The sequence below is a fragment of the Biomphalaria glabrata genome, chromosome 5, assembly GCF_947242115.1.
Source record: "Biomphalaria glabrata chromosome 5, xgBioGlab47.1, whole genome shotgun sequence".
Taxonomy (NCBI): Eukaryota; Metazoa; Mollusca; class Gastropoda; family Planorbidae; genus Biomphalaria; species Biomphalaria glabrata.
The window spans coordinates 52,325,665-52,343,167 of NC_074715.1; the positions used below are offsets into that span (position 1 = coordinate 52,325,665).

General features: G+C 35.3%; 1 protein-coding gene across 3 annotated transcripts in view; it reads left to right on the plus strand.

The window, feature by feature from the left end:
- LOC106058819 (allatostatin-A receptor-like) overlaps nt 1–17,503 on the plus strand; it is a 158,721-nt gene that overhangs the window by 113,322 nt on the left and 27,896 nt on the right. For all 3 annotated transcript variants that reach the window (XM_056030555.1, XM_056030556.1, XM_056030557.1), the window contains exon 5: nt 13,627–13,750. In XM_056030555.1, coding sequence (XP_055886530.1) covers nt 13,627–13,750 — 124 coding nt within the window. The remainder of the gene's footprint in view (nt 1–13,626; nt 13,751–17,503) is intronic.

Below are 17,503 nucleotides of genomic sequence, written 5' to 3' on the forward strand. Positions count from 1 at the left end.
GCATGAAAGTAGCGCTGTATAAAAGCTATAATAATAATAATAATAATAATAACAAGGCACTTTCTTCTATATTTTCTGTGAAACTCAATGTTGTCGACGATTGGCGTCACAGATAAAATAGTGAACTCATATGAACTTTTTACATTCAGGTAAATTTTGTCGAATACAAAGTGAAAGTAGGAATCATGAACACGAGTTTTGACTGACCGGAAGTGTGGGCTTTTAGGACAGCGAGAGTTTAGTTGGTTATCAAAGTGACCGCGTAAGAAGTCACGTGATGTAACTGAGGACACTTAAGTAGCCGTTTACAACATGTGACCTTAATGTAGCAAATGGTAACATTAGGGAGAGGAATAAATTTCAGAAATACAATAGAAATACAATAGAAATATAATAGAAATACAATAGAAATACAATAGAAATACAATAGAAATATAATAGAAATACAATAGAAATACAATAGAAATACAATAGAAATATAATAGAAATACAATAGAAATATAATAGAAATACAATAGAAATACAATAGAAATATAATAGAAATACAATAGAAATACAATAGAAATATAATAGAAATACAATAGAAATACAATAGAAATATAATAGAAATACAATAGAAATACAATACAAATATAATAGAAATATAATAGAAATACAATAGTAATATAATAGAAATACAATAGAAATACAATAGAAATATAATAGAAATACAAGAAAAAGAGTTGGACTGGTTTTCAGAGGAATAGAGACTATTTGAGACACATGCTCTTTGGAAGCTTTTTATAAGTGGTTGAGTGCTTAAATCCATTACCACTTTCGGCAATGACAATCATGCGGAACTCTGGCAGAGACTGCGACGTCCCTGAACCCAAACTGTAAGGGCACTTGCCATTCCTTTGGATACATCAGCTGCGTGGAGAGAAGGGTGAACGGCTGTTTGGGGCGGCATCGTTTCGACCACAGCTAATGTCCAGGCATTAATCTCATTTCAATGAGATCATTCATCTCATTTCAATGAGATGATCAATAGTCCCTTTTGACAGAAAGAGAAAGCGAAAGTCTAATTCGTGAATACATGAGGCACAATTTGTCTGAAAATTTCATTAACATTAATTTCTTAGCTTTTCATAATCAAGTGCTTAGAGGTGACAGAAAACATTCTAAAACAGGCGACCGTTGCGACGACACTTCCTGCTAACTTCATACACATAATTAAATCGATTTTCATGTTCGATCCAATGTTACAGGAACAGATGAAACTATTTGTACAACAAAAAACGTGTACACCAAAATCTGTCCCCAAAATTCATGTACATCACATAGATGTCCAAAACAGTTACCGAGGAATTAATTCGTGGGGTGAAAAAAAAGAGACAAAACATTATTCATTTTTTCTCGACCACTTTAGAGATTCTAAAGAAGTTAGACAATTGCAAGTTATCTTCATTTTTTGGCTAGTACAACATCAGAACTCCAAATACAGGAATCTTGTTTGGGCTAGCTGGCTCTAATGTCTACATAATAATAAGATGTTTGATCCTAATCACTTGAAATTAACATTATGGAAAAATAATGGATTTTAGGGTAGAGAATTATCTAGATGGATTTTCATATACCTGTAAAATGCTCAGGTAGTTTTCCAGAAATAGGGTGTTGGGGGTCAGGGATATCTGATATTGTGTTGATTGTTCTGGAGTAGAGGATACTTGTATCTTTTTTCTGTCTTTAGGGGGTTCATTGGTTAGGTAGTATGTCTTTCATATTAAATAATATTTCTATTACTATTATTATATTTTTAAGTTAATCACTTTTCAATTGTTTATGATTTAATACTTGTGAATTATGATAACTTACAAATAAAAACATATAAAAAAAAAGCCCACAAAAGAGGCGAGATGGCCCATAAAAGAGGCACATAAAGCCCAAAAAAGAGACAAAGAAAAGAGGCCTAAGGCCCAAGGATTCCTATGATGATAAAGCTAAAACTGAATAGCGCAAATTCTGAGGTTTCCTTTAAAAAAAAAATGGGCTTCTCCTAGTTGTCACCTGTACAACTTTGAAATAATTAACCTCAACTTGGAGAGCTGTATCACGTGGATTAATTTTTTAAAAACTGTCGTGGCTAATGAGACTAGTCAGTATAAGATATTACAAACAAAAACAAAAGTTAAAAAAAAAAAGATATACTAATACCAATACATAGCTAGGAAACTATTAAAAAAAAACAACTTAAAAACAAAACAACAAATAACAGAACTCCGCACTTACAATTATATATCTCAAGAATGTAGAAGTTATTTCCCTTATTCTATATTAAACAAAATTAAAATAATAATTAATTAATAATTAATAATAATAATTAATTAATAATAATATATTAATTAATTGACTAATTGTTTAATTTTTAGTTTACTGATTCGTGTATTGTTAGGTACAAATAATCCGATAATATGAAAGACGCTTAAAGTGGGTTTAAAATCGAATTTAACTTCCTAGTGGATGGATGCCTGGTCTTACGGTATTGGGTCATCTTGATTGTGCCGGGTTCATACCCTACCCGCTGCTATCTCCCGTTCAGACTCGGAAGAAGATTAGCTTTAACTCTGAAAGAACATCCGAAACATGTCAAACATTATACAATCTCTGGCTGAGAGCAGGGACTTTCAACCGAATGAATTATATGAAGGATAAACAAAATTATTCATTAAAGATGTCTACGCGAATAATAGAACATATGTTGAAAGATATTTACCCGAATATTTTTATAGTTATTCTAGGTTTGTAAAAATTGCCTATACTCTTAATATTCCTACAGCCTCCCCTTAAAGTAGCTTATCAAAATTTAAAAAATTAAAAATATTTAAGGAATACACTACTGAGTCAGTAATATACTCATGTGTGTATTTGAATTTAGATAAGCTGATTCTAAAATTAATTGCGGGAGTCAACTATTATAAAGAATAAGCGCGGTGGTCGAGTGGTAAAGCGCATGGCTTCTGAATCATGTGTCCCGGGTTGGAATCAAATTTTAATTTCAGAATCCTTGTACGTCTCTGAGTACTAAGTAAAGGCGACTGGTCGTTGTGCTGGCCACATGACACCCTCGTCAACCGTGGGCCACAGAAATTGATGACCTTTCACGTCATCTGCCCTGTAGATTGCGTGGAGAGAAGGAGGAGAACTTTATTTGCTACTATAGAGGAGTTCAGTAAGGCTAAAGTCAAAAGTAGTAAAATCCCAGTCTTTACCACGATTCGTACCCGGGACACCCCGTTCGGAAGCCAGGCGCCTTACCGCTCAGCCACCGCACCTCCAGTAAGGTTAAAAGAAAGGGGAAAATTTGTTCCCTTAATAACATTTTCTATTAATAAATATTTGACAGTTTGAAGTTTATTATTTTCTAATAATAATTAATATCCATCTGCTGTTACGAGCTACGAGTGCAGTTCAAATTTAGGTTTTGCACTGTCTGTCCATGGACAATATTCTTGCCCTTGACGTCTCATATTTCCAGATTGTTTGAATTCCAAAAAAAATCCATGTCCAGATGTCTGAGGCGACACTTGTTTGTCACGTGTAATCTCACTTCCGGTGAGGTTGTTGAAACCTGACCCGTGCAGGTTGTAGCGAAAGTAGACGCAGACAGAGGTAGGAAGCTGCAGCAAGGGCTGTGAATTATAAAAAAAAAGTTTTTTTTTTCCAACGTAATTTTCAGTCTGGATGACGAGACCAATGGTTAAACGTCACAACTGGTCACGTGACTGCCTCTTTAAGTTTTGAGTTATCCACTTCATGGATCGCAAAGATCTCTACGGGAACATTCAATGTTCTTGTAAAAGTGTGGGAAGCGTGGTCGAGAGGCCAAGTGCGCTCGAGGTTCGACACCCGACTCGGGCAGAGTTGTGTTTACTGAGCGCCTAAAGGCAGCACGGAAAACCAACACCTAGATACCCCCTCCCCCCCCCCCCCCACTGGTCCACAAATGAGATTGGACCAAAAAGCGCTCTGAGCATGCTATAAGCATGAAAGTAGCGCTATATAAAAAGCTATAATAATAATAAAAGTACCTCATTTTATTGTCGTAATGTTTAGTTTTTTCATTACTTTCATCTGTGTGCTTACCTTATATGTGTAACTGCTGATGACTTGTGTAAGGTGAAAAAAAAAAAAAAAAGAACCTAAATCGAACACTGCCAGACAACAGTTATTTCTGCCTTGGTTGTGGCAAAATATGTAGGTCGCATCTGGGACTGTCCAGCCACGTGAAATACTGTACTTTTCATTGCGCGCAGGACTCGAAGAAAAGTTGTATGATTATTATTAGCTTGCCACCGGAAACATTTCACTTGGTTGTTGATTATGAAATAAAAATTGCTATCAAGAAGACATGAGAGAAACACAAATTGTATAGAAATGAAAATAAAACTAGCCTGTGACAGACAGGGGACGGACAGTAACGACAAAAACAACTTAAAACAGAAGTTTAGAAACGAAAGATATAATAAAACCTTTTTAAAAAACTTTAAAAAAAAAAGAACTCCGCACTTACTAGTATATATCTCAATAATATAGAAGTTATTTCCTTTATTCGATTAAAAAATACTAATAATTAATTGGCTTATCTTTTATTTTAAATTGATTCATGCTTTGTTAGGTGCAATAAATAATTGTTTAAAATGTTAACTTGTGTGGCAGAATTATTGTTAACAATTATATATGGGAACCAAACCCTACATTGATAGCCATATCTGTGAGCCATACCTGTGAATACTGAAGGATTAATTTCCCTAGCTGATAACAAACAAAATAATTAATTACCAGTAGTTGATTGACTGATTGTTGAATGTTTTTTTTATTGATTCATGTCTTGTCTATGCCAATGAATATTTGTGCAAAGTTTTATCTTGTTCCGACAATAGGTGTGGGAGAAATAACGTGTACAAGCTTTTTACCTGACAGACAGACAGACAGAGTGAGTTGATATAAGCTTTGTAAAAATAGGAAAAGAAAGGGAAGATCGATGATAAAATACAGAGAGAGAGAGAGGGGGAGGAGAGAGAGAGGGAGAAAGGGAGAGAGAGAGGGAGAGAGAGAGAGAGAGGGAGAGAGACCAGAGCAAATAAAAACAAACAATAATAAAGATTGAGAAAACAAATAATCCGATACAAAAAAAAAAAAGAAAGAAAGACCAAAAAAAAAGATTAATTGAACGCTCGCAGCTAGAGCCTGATTAGCATTACCTAAAAAACATAATTAAAGACTTTCGTTTAAAAAACTTGTGAAAATAATTATTTATATACAAAACACAATTGTTTTTGTGTCTGGTATTGGTCCCTGGAGAGAGCAACCTCTAGTGCTCTTCTGATGTTCTCAACGAAAAAAAAACAAACATTGTCGTCTGCTAGTCTGTCCAACTAATGGTCTCCCCTGGTGCCGGAAGTGAATGAGACTATGTCGTGTTCACTTGGCACTCAAATGTTCCACACACAAATGTCTCTTAAAATAAAAGATGTTGTTTCGATGGTCAACGGGGATGCTGCAATCTTAGCTTATGAATACGTGAAGGTTTGAAAGAAAAACATTTTTTACAAAGCTTACAACTCGCTCTGTCTGTCAGTCTGGCCAAAAGTTTGTACACGTTATTTCTCCGACACCCAATCTCGGATCAAGCTGAAATTTTGCACAATTATTTCTTTTTACCTGACAACACAAGAATCTATTCCAAAAATTAACCAATTAGTTTAATTAACTATTGGTAATAAATACTTTGTTTGGTATCTCAAACAAGAGAAAGAAATAGTACTTGACTGAAGTGTTGGTATAAGCTGAATTAGTCCCCTTTACATTAGTCTGTCGTCTCAGGTTTAGTAAACACAAACATGAAATAGAAACAATAGATAACTAAACAATCTTCCATGTTCATAGACTCTTCGCTAGCAAAGTGGCTACCGCGTAGGCTTGAAAATCCCGTGAAGGCTTTAGCACTGTTATGACACGATTAGGAATTAGTTATTTGTTTCGGGAATAGGATAAGATAAGATAAGGGGAAAGTTTTACTTAGCGACGATGACGTGATATAACTTCAAAAAAGTAGGAACGCTCTAAGTTACGCTATAAACAAGACGCTTGGTTTTAGGACAGTAGGAGTAACAAGTAATAGATATACGGCTTTACTGAAAGACAGTCGACGGATCTCTTCTTAAGTATTAAAAGTGTTTACTTTTGTAACACTAGTGTCGACTACCTATATTGATTGTTTAGGCATTTCGCTTGTGTTGGAAGGTTACCTCATGTTTAATTCACCCAGATAGGTATAAAACAGTGGATTAAAGATTTTCTGATAGGGAGAGAACAAACTGTAATAATAAATGGCCCTAAATCAACACCGATAACAGTAAACTCAGGTGTACCTCAAGGAACAATCTTGGGTCCACTACTATTTTTAATTTACATAAATGATTTACCTAATTGCATTACTTCAGGAACTAAAGTCAGATTATTTGCAGACGAATGCATAATATATAGAACAATAAAAACAACACAAGACACAGATATTTTACAAAGAGAATTAGATGAATTACAGAAATGGGAATCAAATTGGAGCATGTCTTTCCACCCAGACAAATGTCAGTTGTTAAGAGTAACAAAAAAAATAAAACAAATTAATTCCACTTATCTTATTCATGGCAAACCAGTAGCACAGACTAAAAACGCAAGATACCTAGGTGTTATAATAAATGAAAAACTGTCATGGAATCCACATATTGATGAAACTACAAAAAAAAAAAATCAAACAAAGCATTAGGATTTATTAAAAGAAATTTCTAAAAATCAAATAAAAAAATTAAAACTAATATGTTATTTAACCTTGGTGAGGCCAATAATAGAATATGCATCCTCCGTTTAAGACCCCTCAACTCAAGAAAACATTAAGAAACTGGAACAGACAGAAAATAGAGCATTGAGATTCATAACAAACGAATATTCACATTTGACTAGAGTAACACCTTTAGTAAAATCCCTAAATTTAGAAAGCCTTCAAGACTCTTAAGTAGAAATTATACATAAAACAATGAACCATAATCTTCAAATACAAAAACAAAATTTAATAAAATACTCAAAAAGACACAAAGATAAAGGCGCATTCCTCGTCCCATATGCTAGGACAAATTTGTACAAATGCTCCTTCTTCCCTGGTGCTATTAGAGCATGGAATGGGTTGCCTGAGCTAGCCAGAAAAACCAGTGACTTGGCAGAATTTAAGTCATTGGTTAATATGCATGACTAAATGCATGACGCGTAGGACGTAATCTTCTTTTTTTGAAGTAACGTCTGTATTTTATAAGATAAGATAACTACGTTAAGGATGACCAACTTTGGGCATATACTCAAGAAGTGGCGCATCCCATGATTGCAAGTGGCGCTTTAAAACCCAGATATAATTCAAGTTTTTAAAACGTCCCTTTCTCTACAACTGCTACATCTACCCATACTGTCATATATATGTGGGTGTGTATAATATCTAACTATGCCTAAATGAGCAAACATGAGGTTTGTATGGTCCATCTTAATTACTAGTGTATATTTCAATACAACGGTTGTATAAGGCCCAACTTTGTTCTACTATATCTATGTTGCCATCTGCGTTAAATAGACGTCTCACGGTGTTATATTGCTGGGATTGTTTATTATATAATGAGTTTAAAGTTTAAATTATAAAAAAAAAAACGTCACGTAAAAAAAATAACAAGCAACAACAAAAATAATAATACAAAGCCTTTTTTTTTTATTTTGTGACTATTTTTTTTTAAAGAAATAGTTCTGAACTAAAAACTATTGTTTAGCTTTATTTATTTTTCCCACTTAAAAGCAGACGAAACTGTTGATTGTGTCCCTAAAGGAGAGCGAAGATAACAAAGCAAGGCCTTACAAAAACACTTAAAGAAAAACACGCCGATATAAGAATGCACATTAGGGTCTTGCAGTAAACACAATATACGAATACTTTAAAGAAAAAACAACAAAGTTTATTTATGGGGAAGGACCGCAAAATCATTACTGTCTCTCACTTCTGCAAAGTGTAACTCCCATTTTCTTTTAAAAACAATTAAGTGCCACTAATTGATTAACTAATTGTTTAATTTTTTTTTATTGATTCATGTAATGTCATTGCCCACGAATAATTGTCCAAAATTTCAACTTGATTCAAGAATGAGAATTGGGAGAAAGAAAGGGTTAGTATCAAACCGAAAGACAGACAAGTTAATAGAAGCTTTGTAAAAACAACAAAGAACTTTACTTCTGCTGAGGTTCTAAATAATTTTCACCCGCTTTATTTGGTGGTCTATAATTGGTGCTCTATGCTTGTTGTCTTGTTTGGGGGTCTTTTCCATTCACAATCTAATGACGAATATTTTTCTTGGATAGTCGACTGACTTACGATTTTATAGTTCTGGATGAAAAAAAGTCTAGTATTGCACAACTCTTTTAATTTTTTTGTGGACATATACACGCTCACAGTTGGCATCGAAAAAAAAAATTCTATTAAATTATTTATTCTCTGTGCATCGTAGACCAAAGATTCAAGAGTCCAGACAGCATTGCGTCCCGGGCCGGATTTGATCAGCGGGTCGTTGGTTAGGCATAACTGCACTAAAGTTGTGCCTGTGTATTGCTTATTAAAGTGTGTGCGTGCAATTGTAGTTGTTTCCTGTAACTATATATTGATCGAAGGTGTACTCTTATATAGAGCTGATTGTATCAAATTTCAGCAAGCCTGCATACGAAGCAGTGGGTAATGGTGTTTGTAATAAATCACTCTTATCAAATGGTCAACATGTTTGGAAACATAGGGACCATTAATTAGTGACCCTTTTCTTTTCATTAGAAACACGAACGACAGAATGTTGTTTGTTTCGCATATTTTGGATGTTCCCTCAGAATTGTTGAAGACTATCACATCCTCGAGGCGCGGTGGCTGTGTGGTAAGCGCTTGGCTTCCGAAGCTGGGGTCCTGGGTTCAAATATCGGTGAATACTAGGATTTTGAATTTCTGGATTTTTATGGTGCCCCTGAGTCCACCCTACTCTAAAACGTACCTGACTAAGAAAAGTAAAGGCGTTTGGTCGTTGTGCTGGCCACATGACACCCTGCTCTTAAACCGTTGGCCAAAGATGATCTTAGCATCATCTTCCCTATAGATTGCAAGGTTATAAGGGGAACTTTAATTTTGATCACATCATAGCCCAAACCAAACTTTCGCAGGACGGTAGGAAGTGGTGGCGGGCACGTTTCGAAAGCATACCTCACTACAAGGCAGGCAGATCGTATCTGATCAATAGTTGTTAATGACTAGTTGATACCCAAATGTCAAGGTCAGACCCACTAAGTCTCCCCCACCACCACCAATACACCCCTGCTCGAGGCACTTTCTGTAGTTTTTAAGCTTACTAAAAACTCAAAAACACATTCGACGCCATTGCTTTGCAAAACTACTTCAGATTACGTCATAGATTACATCGACTGGGCTGGTCTCGCTCTGAAAAGCAAAGGGCGACAACTGCCAATCCCCAAACAGATATGATGACATTCTTAACTAATTGACAAAACTTTCTTTAATTAAAGAGCTTGAAATGTCAGATTTGGGTTAGTATTGTTTTAATAACCTGTCATGAAGTGTGTGTTTCTATGGTGACGGGGAGAAGCGGTTAGCTATGCCTTGCGAATGAAGCAAGATAAGCATCACTGTCGTAATCTGTCTTGGGTAAGCCAGATGATTGCCAGAGTGAAAAGACGTGTTTTTGTGGTGAGCTATATTGTATATTATAATTCAAGTCTACTACAGTTATGTATTTCATGTCATGCTGGACTAGTTTATACTGAAATAAAATTTATCTTTAGATTTGGTCACAAAAATGTTATTCAAGTTATTACAAGTTTTACAAGCTAAAATATAATACGCCTACAGCGGTTTAGTTGTCTACCAGCAGGTTGGTGCTGCAAGTGTTATTGCACGATTAGGAATTAAATTATTTGTTTCGGAAATAGGGAAAGTTTTGATTCAGTGACAATGACGTGACTAGTAAAAACAAGGATCGGGTTTTAGAGAGAGACCGAAATATCAGCCGAGGTAAACAGACTACTTCCAGGACAACGTAGAGATAGGTAGCATTTTATAAATGTACTAGACATATGTTACCCGCGACCCGCGGGTCTTTATTTGCGCATTACTGTCGATATAGTCACTGAGAGTGTTTTGTAAACAATTAAACGAAATAATAATGTAATAAGTAAAGCGAATGTGTCAATGTAAAAATGGTGTGAATGAAGCTATCAAATCAAAATAGCTAATAGGCTTAAATCTATTTTTTTTTTCAAATTAAAACATTTGCTTGAAGGCCTACATATATTTGATTAAAATTTGAGATGAATAGACTAAATTTTGTATGTTCATGTGTATAAAGTATAAAGTAGATCTTGAGGTAGACGTAGATCTAAATCTACACTAATTTAGAGTTCTGTGCTGCGCATGCGTGAACTTTTTTTCATGAATGAATATAGGCCTATCTCAACACGGCTACGCAGCTTTAGCGAACAGCGAACGAATGTATTAAAAATGCTTTAGAAAAACAAATTTGAATGTTAATTTGATTAAAATATCAAATGAATGGACAATAATTAGTATGTTTATGTGTTAAAGCATAAAACTATCTTTGCGAAAAGAAGTTTTATCATCTTAGAGTTCAGTAAGAGTTTTAGACCTAGGCCTAGGAATAGACTCAGACCTCAGAATGAGTCAGAAGAGAGATGTGTTAATGTGTAACCATTTGGTAATGTCTAATGAAAGAATGTTCGCCAGGAAATCTGTAGATATCAGGAACTAATTTATGTAAAAAATGCATTTGAATAATCTAGTGGATTGGATTTATATGTATGTTAAACTTAGCTAATGATCCTTTCACGTTATTTCTCTTTCGCTACGAAAATAAAATTAGTTTTGCGAAAATGGGTTTACCCGAAGTCGATACATTCTTATCTATTAAAAACGAAAAGAGCGATAGCTTTGTTAAATGAATGGGATTATAAAGTAACAATAAAACGAAATAATTTTTAGTACGCGATTCATGAATGAATATAGATCTAGGCCTTTAACTCGGCTTCGCAGCTTTCGTAGACGAATGTAGCTTTAGAAAACCAAATTTGAATGTTTATTTGATCAAAATATGAAATGAATGGACTTTAATTAATATGTTTATGTGTTAAAGTATAAAACTATCTGTGCGAAGAGAAGTTTTATCATCTTAGAGTTGAATTAGAGTTTTAGATCTAGGGATGGGATTATAAAGTAAACAATTAAACGAATTAATATTTAGTACGCGATTCATTACGGAATTGTCTAATGAAAGAATGTTCGTCAGGAAATCTGTAATCACAGATATAAGGAACTAATTAATGTAAAAAATGCTTTTGAAACACAAAATTGAAGATTAATTTTATTATATAATGAAATCAATGGATCTTCTTTTGTCTTTTCATGTGTCAAAGTAAAAAACTATCTGCGCAAAGTGTATTTCTTAAAATTAGATCTAGATCTATCTTTTCTCATGTCAACATTGTAGGCCTAGATCCATAAAATACTATAGCTGTAATAGAGTCGGACAACTTTATTTTTTTTGAGGGTCTTAAGTTTGTTTTAGGGCTACAATACATACACTACGGTCTAAGTTGGTACCCAAGGAACATTCCTGCCTAGTTTTATCAAGATTGGTCTAGCGGTTTTGATGTCTATAAGTAACATACATACATACATACTCCACACATTCTACTTTATAATTTAGTTAGAAGTAGATGACATTCGATGGTTCCCTTCATTGCTATTAAACTTGTTCGACATTCAGTATCAGCGTCGACTAGCTTCTATTTCTTGTTCGGCCTATCGCCGGTGTAATTGGATTACACTCAGTAAACACAACTCTGCCCGAGTCGGGTGTCGAACCTCTAGCCCCCTTCTAGGTAGCCAAGCCAAGCCAAGCCAAGTTCAAGCGCACTTGGCCTCTCGACCACGCTTCCCACGTATTGAGTGTTACCTCCATTTGGTTGATTTGCATTTGACACCGCGAAAAACGACATCAAAAACTATTCCGACGCCCGATTTTTAATTCGAATGGCTCTGGTAGCCATAGTAACCATATCATATAAACTTACCTTCAGACAACAATAAATCAAACAAAACAAATCAGACAAAAACAAATCAAAGGAAAGTACACAATCTATCTAAAAAATTATTGAGTTAAAGCTTACAGTTGTCGGTTATAAAAATAGCAGACGACATTCTAAATTGCCTTTCATTTTCTTAATTCCAAAATTTAACCCACAAAGTCCTAGGACGTGTTTCCTCTGTGCCCTGAGCTACACCGTCGTATGAGTTGTCGCTTCAACTTGACTAATTAGGTAACACCTATAGATTGCCTGATGGTGGCTACTTTCTGTTTGTTACTCTCTCTTTTCACCTTTCACCCAGAGGTGGCACTTTCACTTGATATTCCTTTGAAATATTAGAAAAATATAAGAACACTTATTAAGACATACAGCTAGTTTGGAACCATTAATTAATTAACTCTACACCTACTACTTCTGAGTCCAACCAGCTCTAATGAGTACGTTGCATTAGTTAGGGAAAAGTAAAGGCGGTTGGTCATTGAGCTGGTCATTTAACGCTCTTGTTAGCCGTGGTGCACAGATACAGAAGACATTGACATCATGTCTCATTGATTGCAAGGTCTGAAAGGGGACTGTACTCCTGCTTTACTACTACCTCAAAGAGTTATGCCTGAACTACGACCCGCATTCGGGGTAGATTCTAATTATTTCTCGTAACGACAGTCCAAAGCGCATAAGAAAGAAAAAAAAAAACCCACAAAGCTTATATTAAGTGTAATCGTATCAATTAGTTTGGATCAGTCATGTAGTGATTGATTGAGACATTATAAATCTATGTGATAGAATTATTTTTACCCATTGTATTTTTGTTTAGCTTTCGGTTTTCTCAATGCGCTATCTATCACTTGTCTGGACCAGTTGTGAAAGGTGTAGGGGGTAATTTGGTGAATGTTTACATGATCGCTTTTTTTTATGCATAAAAAATGTTCACTTAGGGCACAAGAGTCCTCAAGGGGGCTAATTCAACTTATAGGCCTACCACTACATCTGTGAGCTACGATTTCTTTCCCTTGTTCATGATACCCAACAAAATAATACATTAACAATAGTTAATAAACTAATAGATTTTTTAAAAAAATATAAATTGGTTCTTGTGTTGTCAGGTAAAAGAAATAATTGGGCAAAATTTCAGCATAATCTGAGATGGATGTAGGAGAAATAACGTATACAAACATTTTTATCATACAGTCAGACAGACAGACAAAGTGATTAGATACAAGCTTTGTAACTAGCTCTAATAACTAAAGCTTGAAAACATGACAACTCAGCAAGACTTCAACTAATATAACTTAATTCATTTTCAAACCATTACAAATCAAGCGATATCACTGTATAATGCCCAGGGGAACAGACCATTTATCAGCCTGTCGATCATTTGCATACAAACATCTTCTTTTCTTTCATCAGGTATTTTGTGATAGCTCACCCTCTGTCCTCAAAGACTCTGTGTACCTCCAAGACGTCCCGACTAGCCTTGGCCTGCACCTGGGTGGCGGCCATATTCCTGGCCTGTCCAGCCTTTGTCGTTATGGTAAGCTTATATATTCATTTATGTTTATTTCGTTTGTTTTGTTTTAACTCTTTCTCTCCGTAATTGTTCACCACACTCTGGTGGAATCAACGCTGTTATCGTCAGTTAGGAGAGAAAGAGTTAAAGGTTTCGGATGTTCCTTCAGACTTAAAGACAGTCTACATTCTAGCTCTAGAATCCCGCAGGACGACGGGGGGTGTGGCGGCGGGTAGGGTTTGAACCCTGGACCATCGAGACAACCGAACAGAGTGTCCAGCGAGCATGCCGCACGACCAGGCAGCCGTGGTTTTATACGCTTCGTTCCTTTCCATTCAAATTCATGACTTAGGCTATGTGACCTAGTATTAGGATAAGGTCATAAGACCAGTGACCTCTGCTGTACTGGCAAGTTAGTCCAGTGGTACTTTGTGGTCCCAAATTATATTATTATTATTATCTAGGCCAGGGGTTCTCAACCTGTGTGTCGCGACCCCCCTGGGGGTCGATTAACGATTTGCCAGGGGTCGCCAAAGGCCATCGAAAAAATAGATTGTTTTTTTTTGTCTACTCTTCTATTGCTGTGTGTGTGAGCGGGAGGGGGGGGGGGTGTCGCGGCAGAATGGGGGATTGTAAAAAGGGGTCGCCGAGCTTAAAAGGTTGAGAACCGCTGATCTAGGCTATTAACTATAGCCTCTAGATATACAAAATTACTGAGACAGAAAAGTAATAATATTGAAATTTCAGTTGCAACAAAAAAAAAGAGTTTATTTAGAAACAAAAGAAAAGATCATGGAAAGTACGCTCCTTTCCAATTCATGTCTAAGACTACCTAGCCCAAACGTCCTGCATGGCAGCAAGGGACGCGTGCAAGTTCGAACCCTGGACCATCAAGTAGATATTCTGGAGCGCATAACACACTACCAGCCAGCAATATTTCTTGGTATTCCAACAATTTAGATTAAAACCATCATTAATGAAGTGTGTGACGTAACTAGCCACTAACTCTACAACACATTAGTCTCAGACGCTGTTGCATACATGACATTTGGATGTTCCAAAGATTCTTAAAATACTAAACAGATGCACATGGGAGTTTAACGAACAGGTGCGACATCCTGTGCCTGAGGGGGGCCCCGCAATCTGGAGATTTGTTTCGTCCTCATTAGGCTATCAAACAATTTTGCGGTGTTTTACAACTGGACCTTTTAACTTGGATAGTGAATTCATAATAGTTGAAACTAAACCAAATCAATTTTATTTCCCATAACCAAATCAGCAGGAAAAAAAATCTCAAATCACTCTACATTCTCTCTCTGTCAGTTTGAGGTGGCGACATTATATATTTATCAGACATGCTGTCCAAGAAAAACTACAGGCTAAAAGAATTTCAAGGAAATTTGATTGGCCTAATTATAATCGAAAGTGCGTGTGTGTATTTGTGAGGCGAAAATATGTGTTATTGTATGTGTGTGTGTGTATCTATTTCTTCCTATTATGCTTATTGGCTTACTTCCCTTGCAAGAGAATCTAGATTTTATTGAGTGATATCCGTGTTATCTGGCATTCATTGAGTCTGTCACCTATTTTGAATGGGTGAATCTGCTCTTAAATTTGGATTAATCTTTTCCCTTACGTAGCCCGCGATGTTACATAAATGTAAAAAAAAAATACTATACATTTTTTAATAAGGCATTATTTAAAGGCACTTGTATGTATTGTTGGATAATCCAAAGGACTGAAAAGAAGCTACTGTCACCCCCCTCCCCTCCTATTTAAAAAAGGAGAAAAATCTGACCCAGGAAACTACAGACCAGTATCACTTACCAGCATCACATGTAAAATCCTAGAAAACATAATATGTAGGAACATCTTAAACCACTTAGACAAACATAATGTCCTCACCCCATAACAACATGGCTTTAGGAAATATAGATCATGTGAAACACAACTAATAGGACTAATTGATGATTTTTCAAAAGGTTTAGATAATAGTGAACAAATAGATGCTATCTTACTAGATTTTTCCAAGGCTTTTGACAAAGTTCACCACCATACTTTGCTTAAAAAATTAAAATATTTCGGCATTGATGGTCCATTGCATCAGTGGATTAAAGATTTTCTGATAGGGAGAGAACAAATTGTAATAATAAATGGTTCTAAATCAATACCGATAACAGTAAACTCAGGTGTACCTCAAGGAAGAGTCTTAGGTCCACTACTATTTTTAATTTACATAAATGATTTACCAAATTGCATTACTTCAGGAACAAAAGTCAGATTATTTGCAGACGATTGCATAATATATAGAACAATAAAAACAACACAAGACACAGATATTTTACAAAGAGAATTAGATGAATTACAGAAATGGGAATCAAATTGGAGCATGTCTTTCCACCCAGAAAAATGTCAGTTATTAAGAGTAAAAAAAAAAAAAAGCTAAAACAAATTAATTCCACTTATCTTATTCATGGTAAACCAGTAACTCAGACTAAAAAACGCAAAATACTTAGGTGTTATAATAAATGAAAAACTGTCATGGAATCCACATATTGATGAAACTATAAAAAAATCAAACAAAGCATTAGGGTTTATTAAAATAAATTTCTATAAATCAAAAAAGGACATAAAACTCAAATGTTATTTAACCTTGGTTAGGCCAATAATAGAATATGCATCCTCCGTTTGGGACCCCTCAACTCAAGATAACATTAAGAAACTGGAACAGACACAAAATAGAGCATTGAAATTCATAACAAACGAATATTCACATTTAATCAGAGAAACACCTTTAGTAAAATCACTAAATTTAGAAAGCCTTCAGGACAGAAGGCTCAAAAGTAAAGTAGCAATTATACATAAAGCACTGAACCATAATCTTCAAATACAAAAACAAAATTTAATAAAATACTCTGAAAGACACATTCCTCGTCCCATATGCTAGGACAAATTGGTACAAATACTCCTTCTTCCCTAGTGCTATTAGAGCATGGAATGGGTTGCCTGAGCTAGCCAGGAAAACCAGTGACTTGGCAGAATTGAAGTCATTGGTTGGATTAATGCAGTAATTAATTAACTTAATATCCTTGTAAGATTTAAAGAGAATTATTTAATTTGGTCTATAATTAAAATGTTGATGGGGGGATGTGTTATAATGCAGCTATGCAGCTTTTCCGAGTGTTAATTAACTTCCCACAATCCCACAACTGAACAAAAAAAATTATACAAAACTATTTTGTCTACATCCTCCCGACATCACGCCATCTCTTCATCTACTTCTTACTCTCTCTTCTCATCATTTCATTATCCTCCCCCAGCTCTTAGCAATTACGTTTGATGTATGTTCCAGGCCTACACACTGCACTGAACTATTTACACCATCTATCTTAGTCAACCCCCTATCCCACACTCACCCCCCCCCCTAAAGAAAATGTCTCATTTTTCTTTCAATCCTCGTCGTATTCCTGGAGTGTGTGTGTGTGTGTGTGTGTGTGTGTGTTTCTATGGTGACGGTGAGACGAGGTTAGCGGTTGGTTGTGAATGATGCAACATAGGTGGCATTGTCGTCACTTGGTCTTAGTTAGGAGAGACGACTCCAGAACGTGAGATTGAAAGGTTGTGTTATTGTAGTGAGTTAGATTTTGTTAAAAAATATTATTACTAAAGTCTACAACCTTTTGTTTCATTTGATCACATCTTGATTTTGTTTATATTATAAATAAAGTGCTATCTCGATTTGTACACAAAAGTAAGTTATTCAAGTTATTTGAAGTT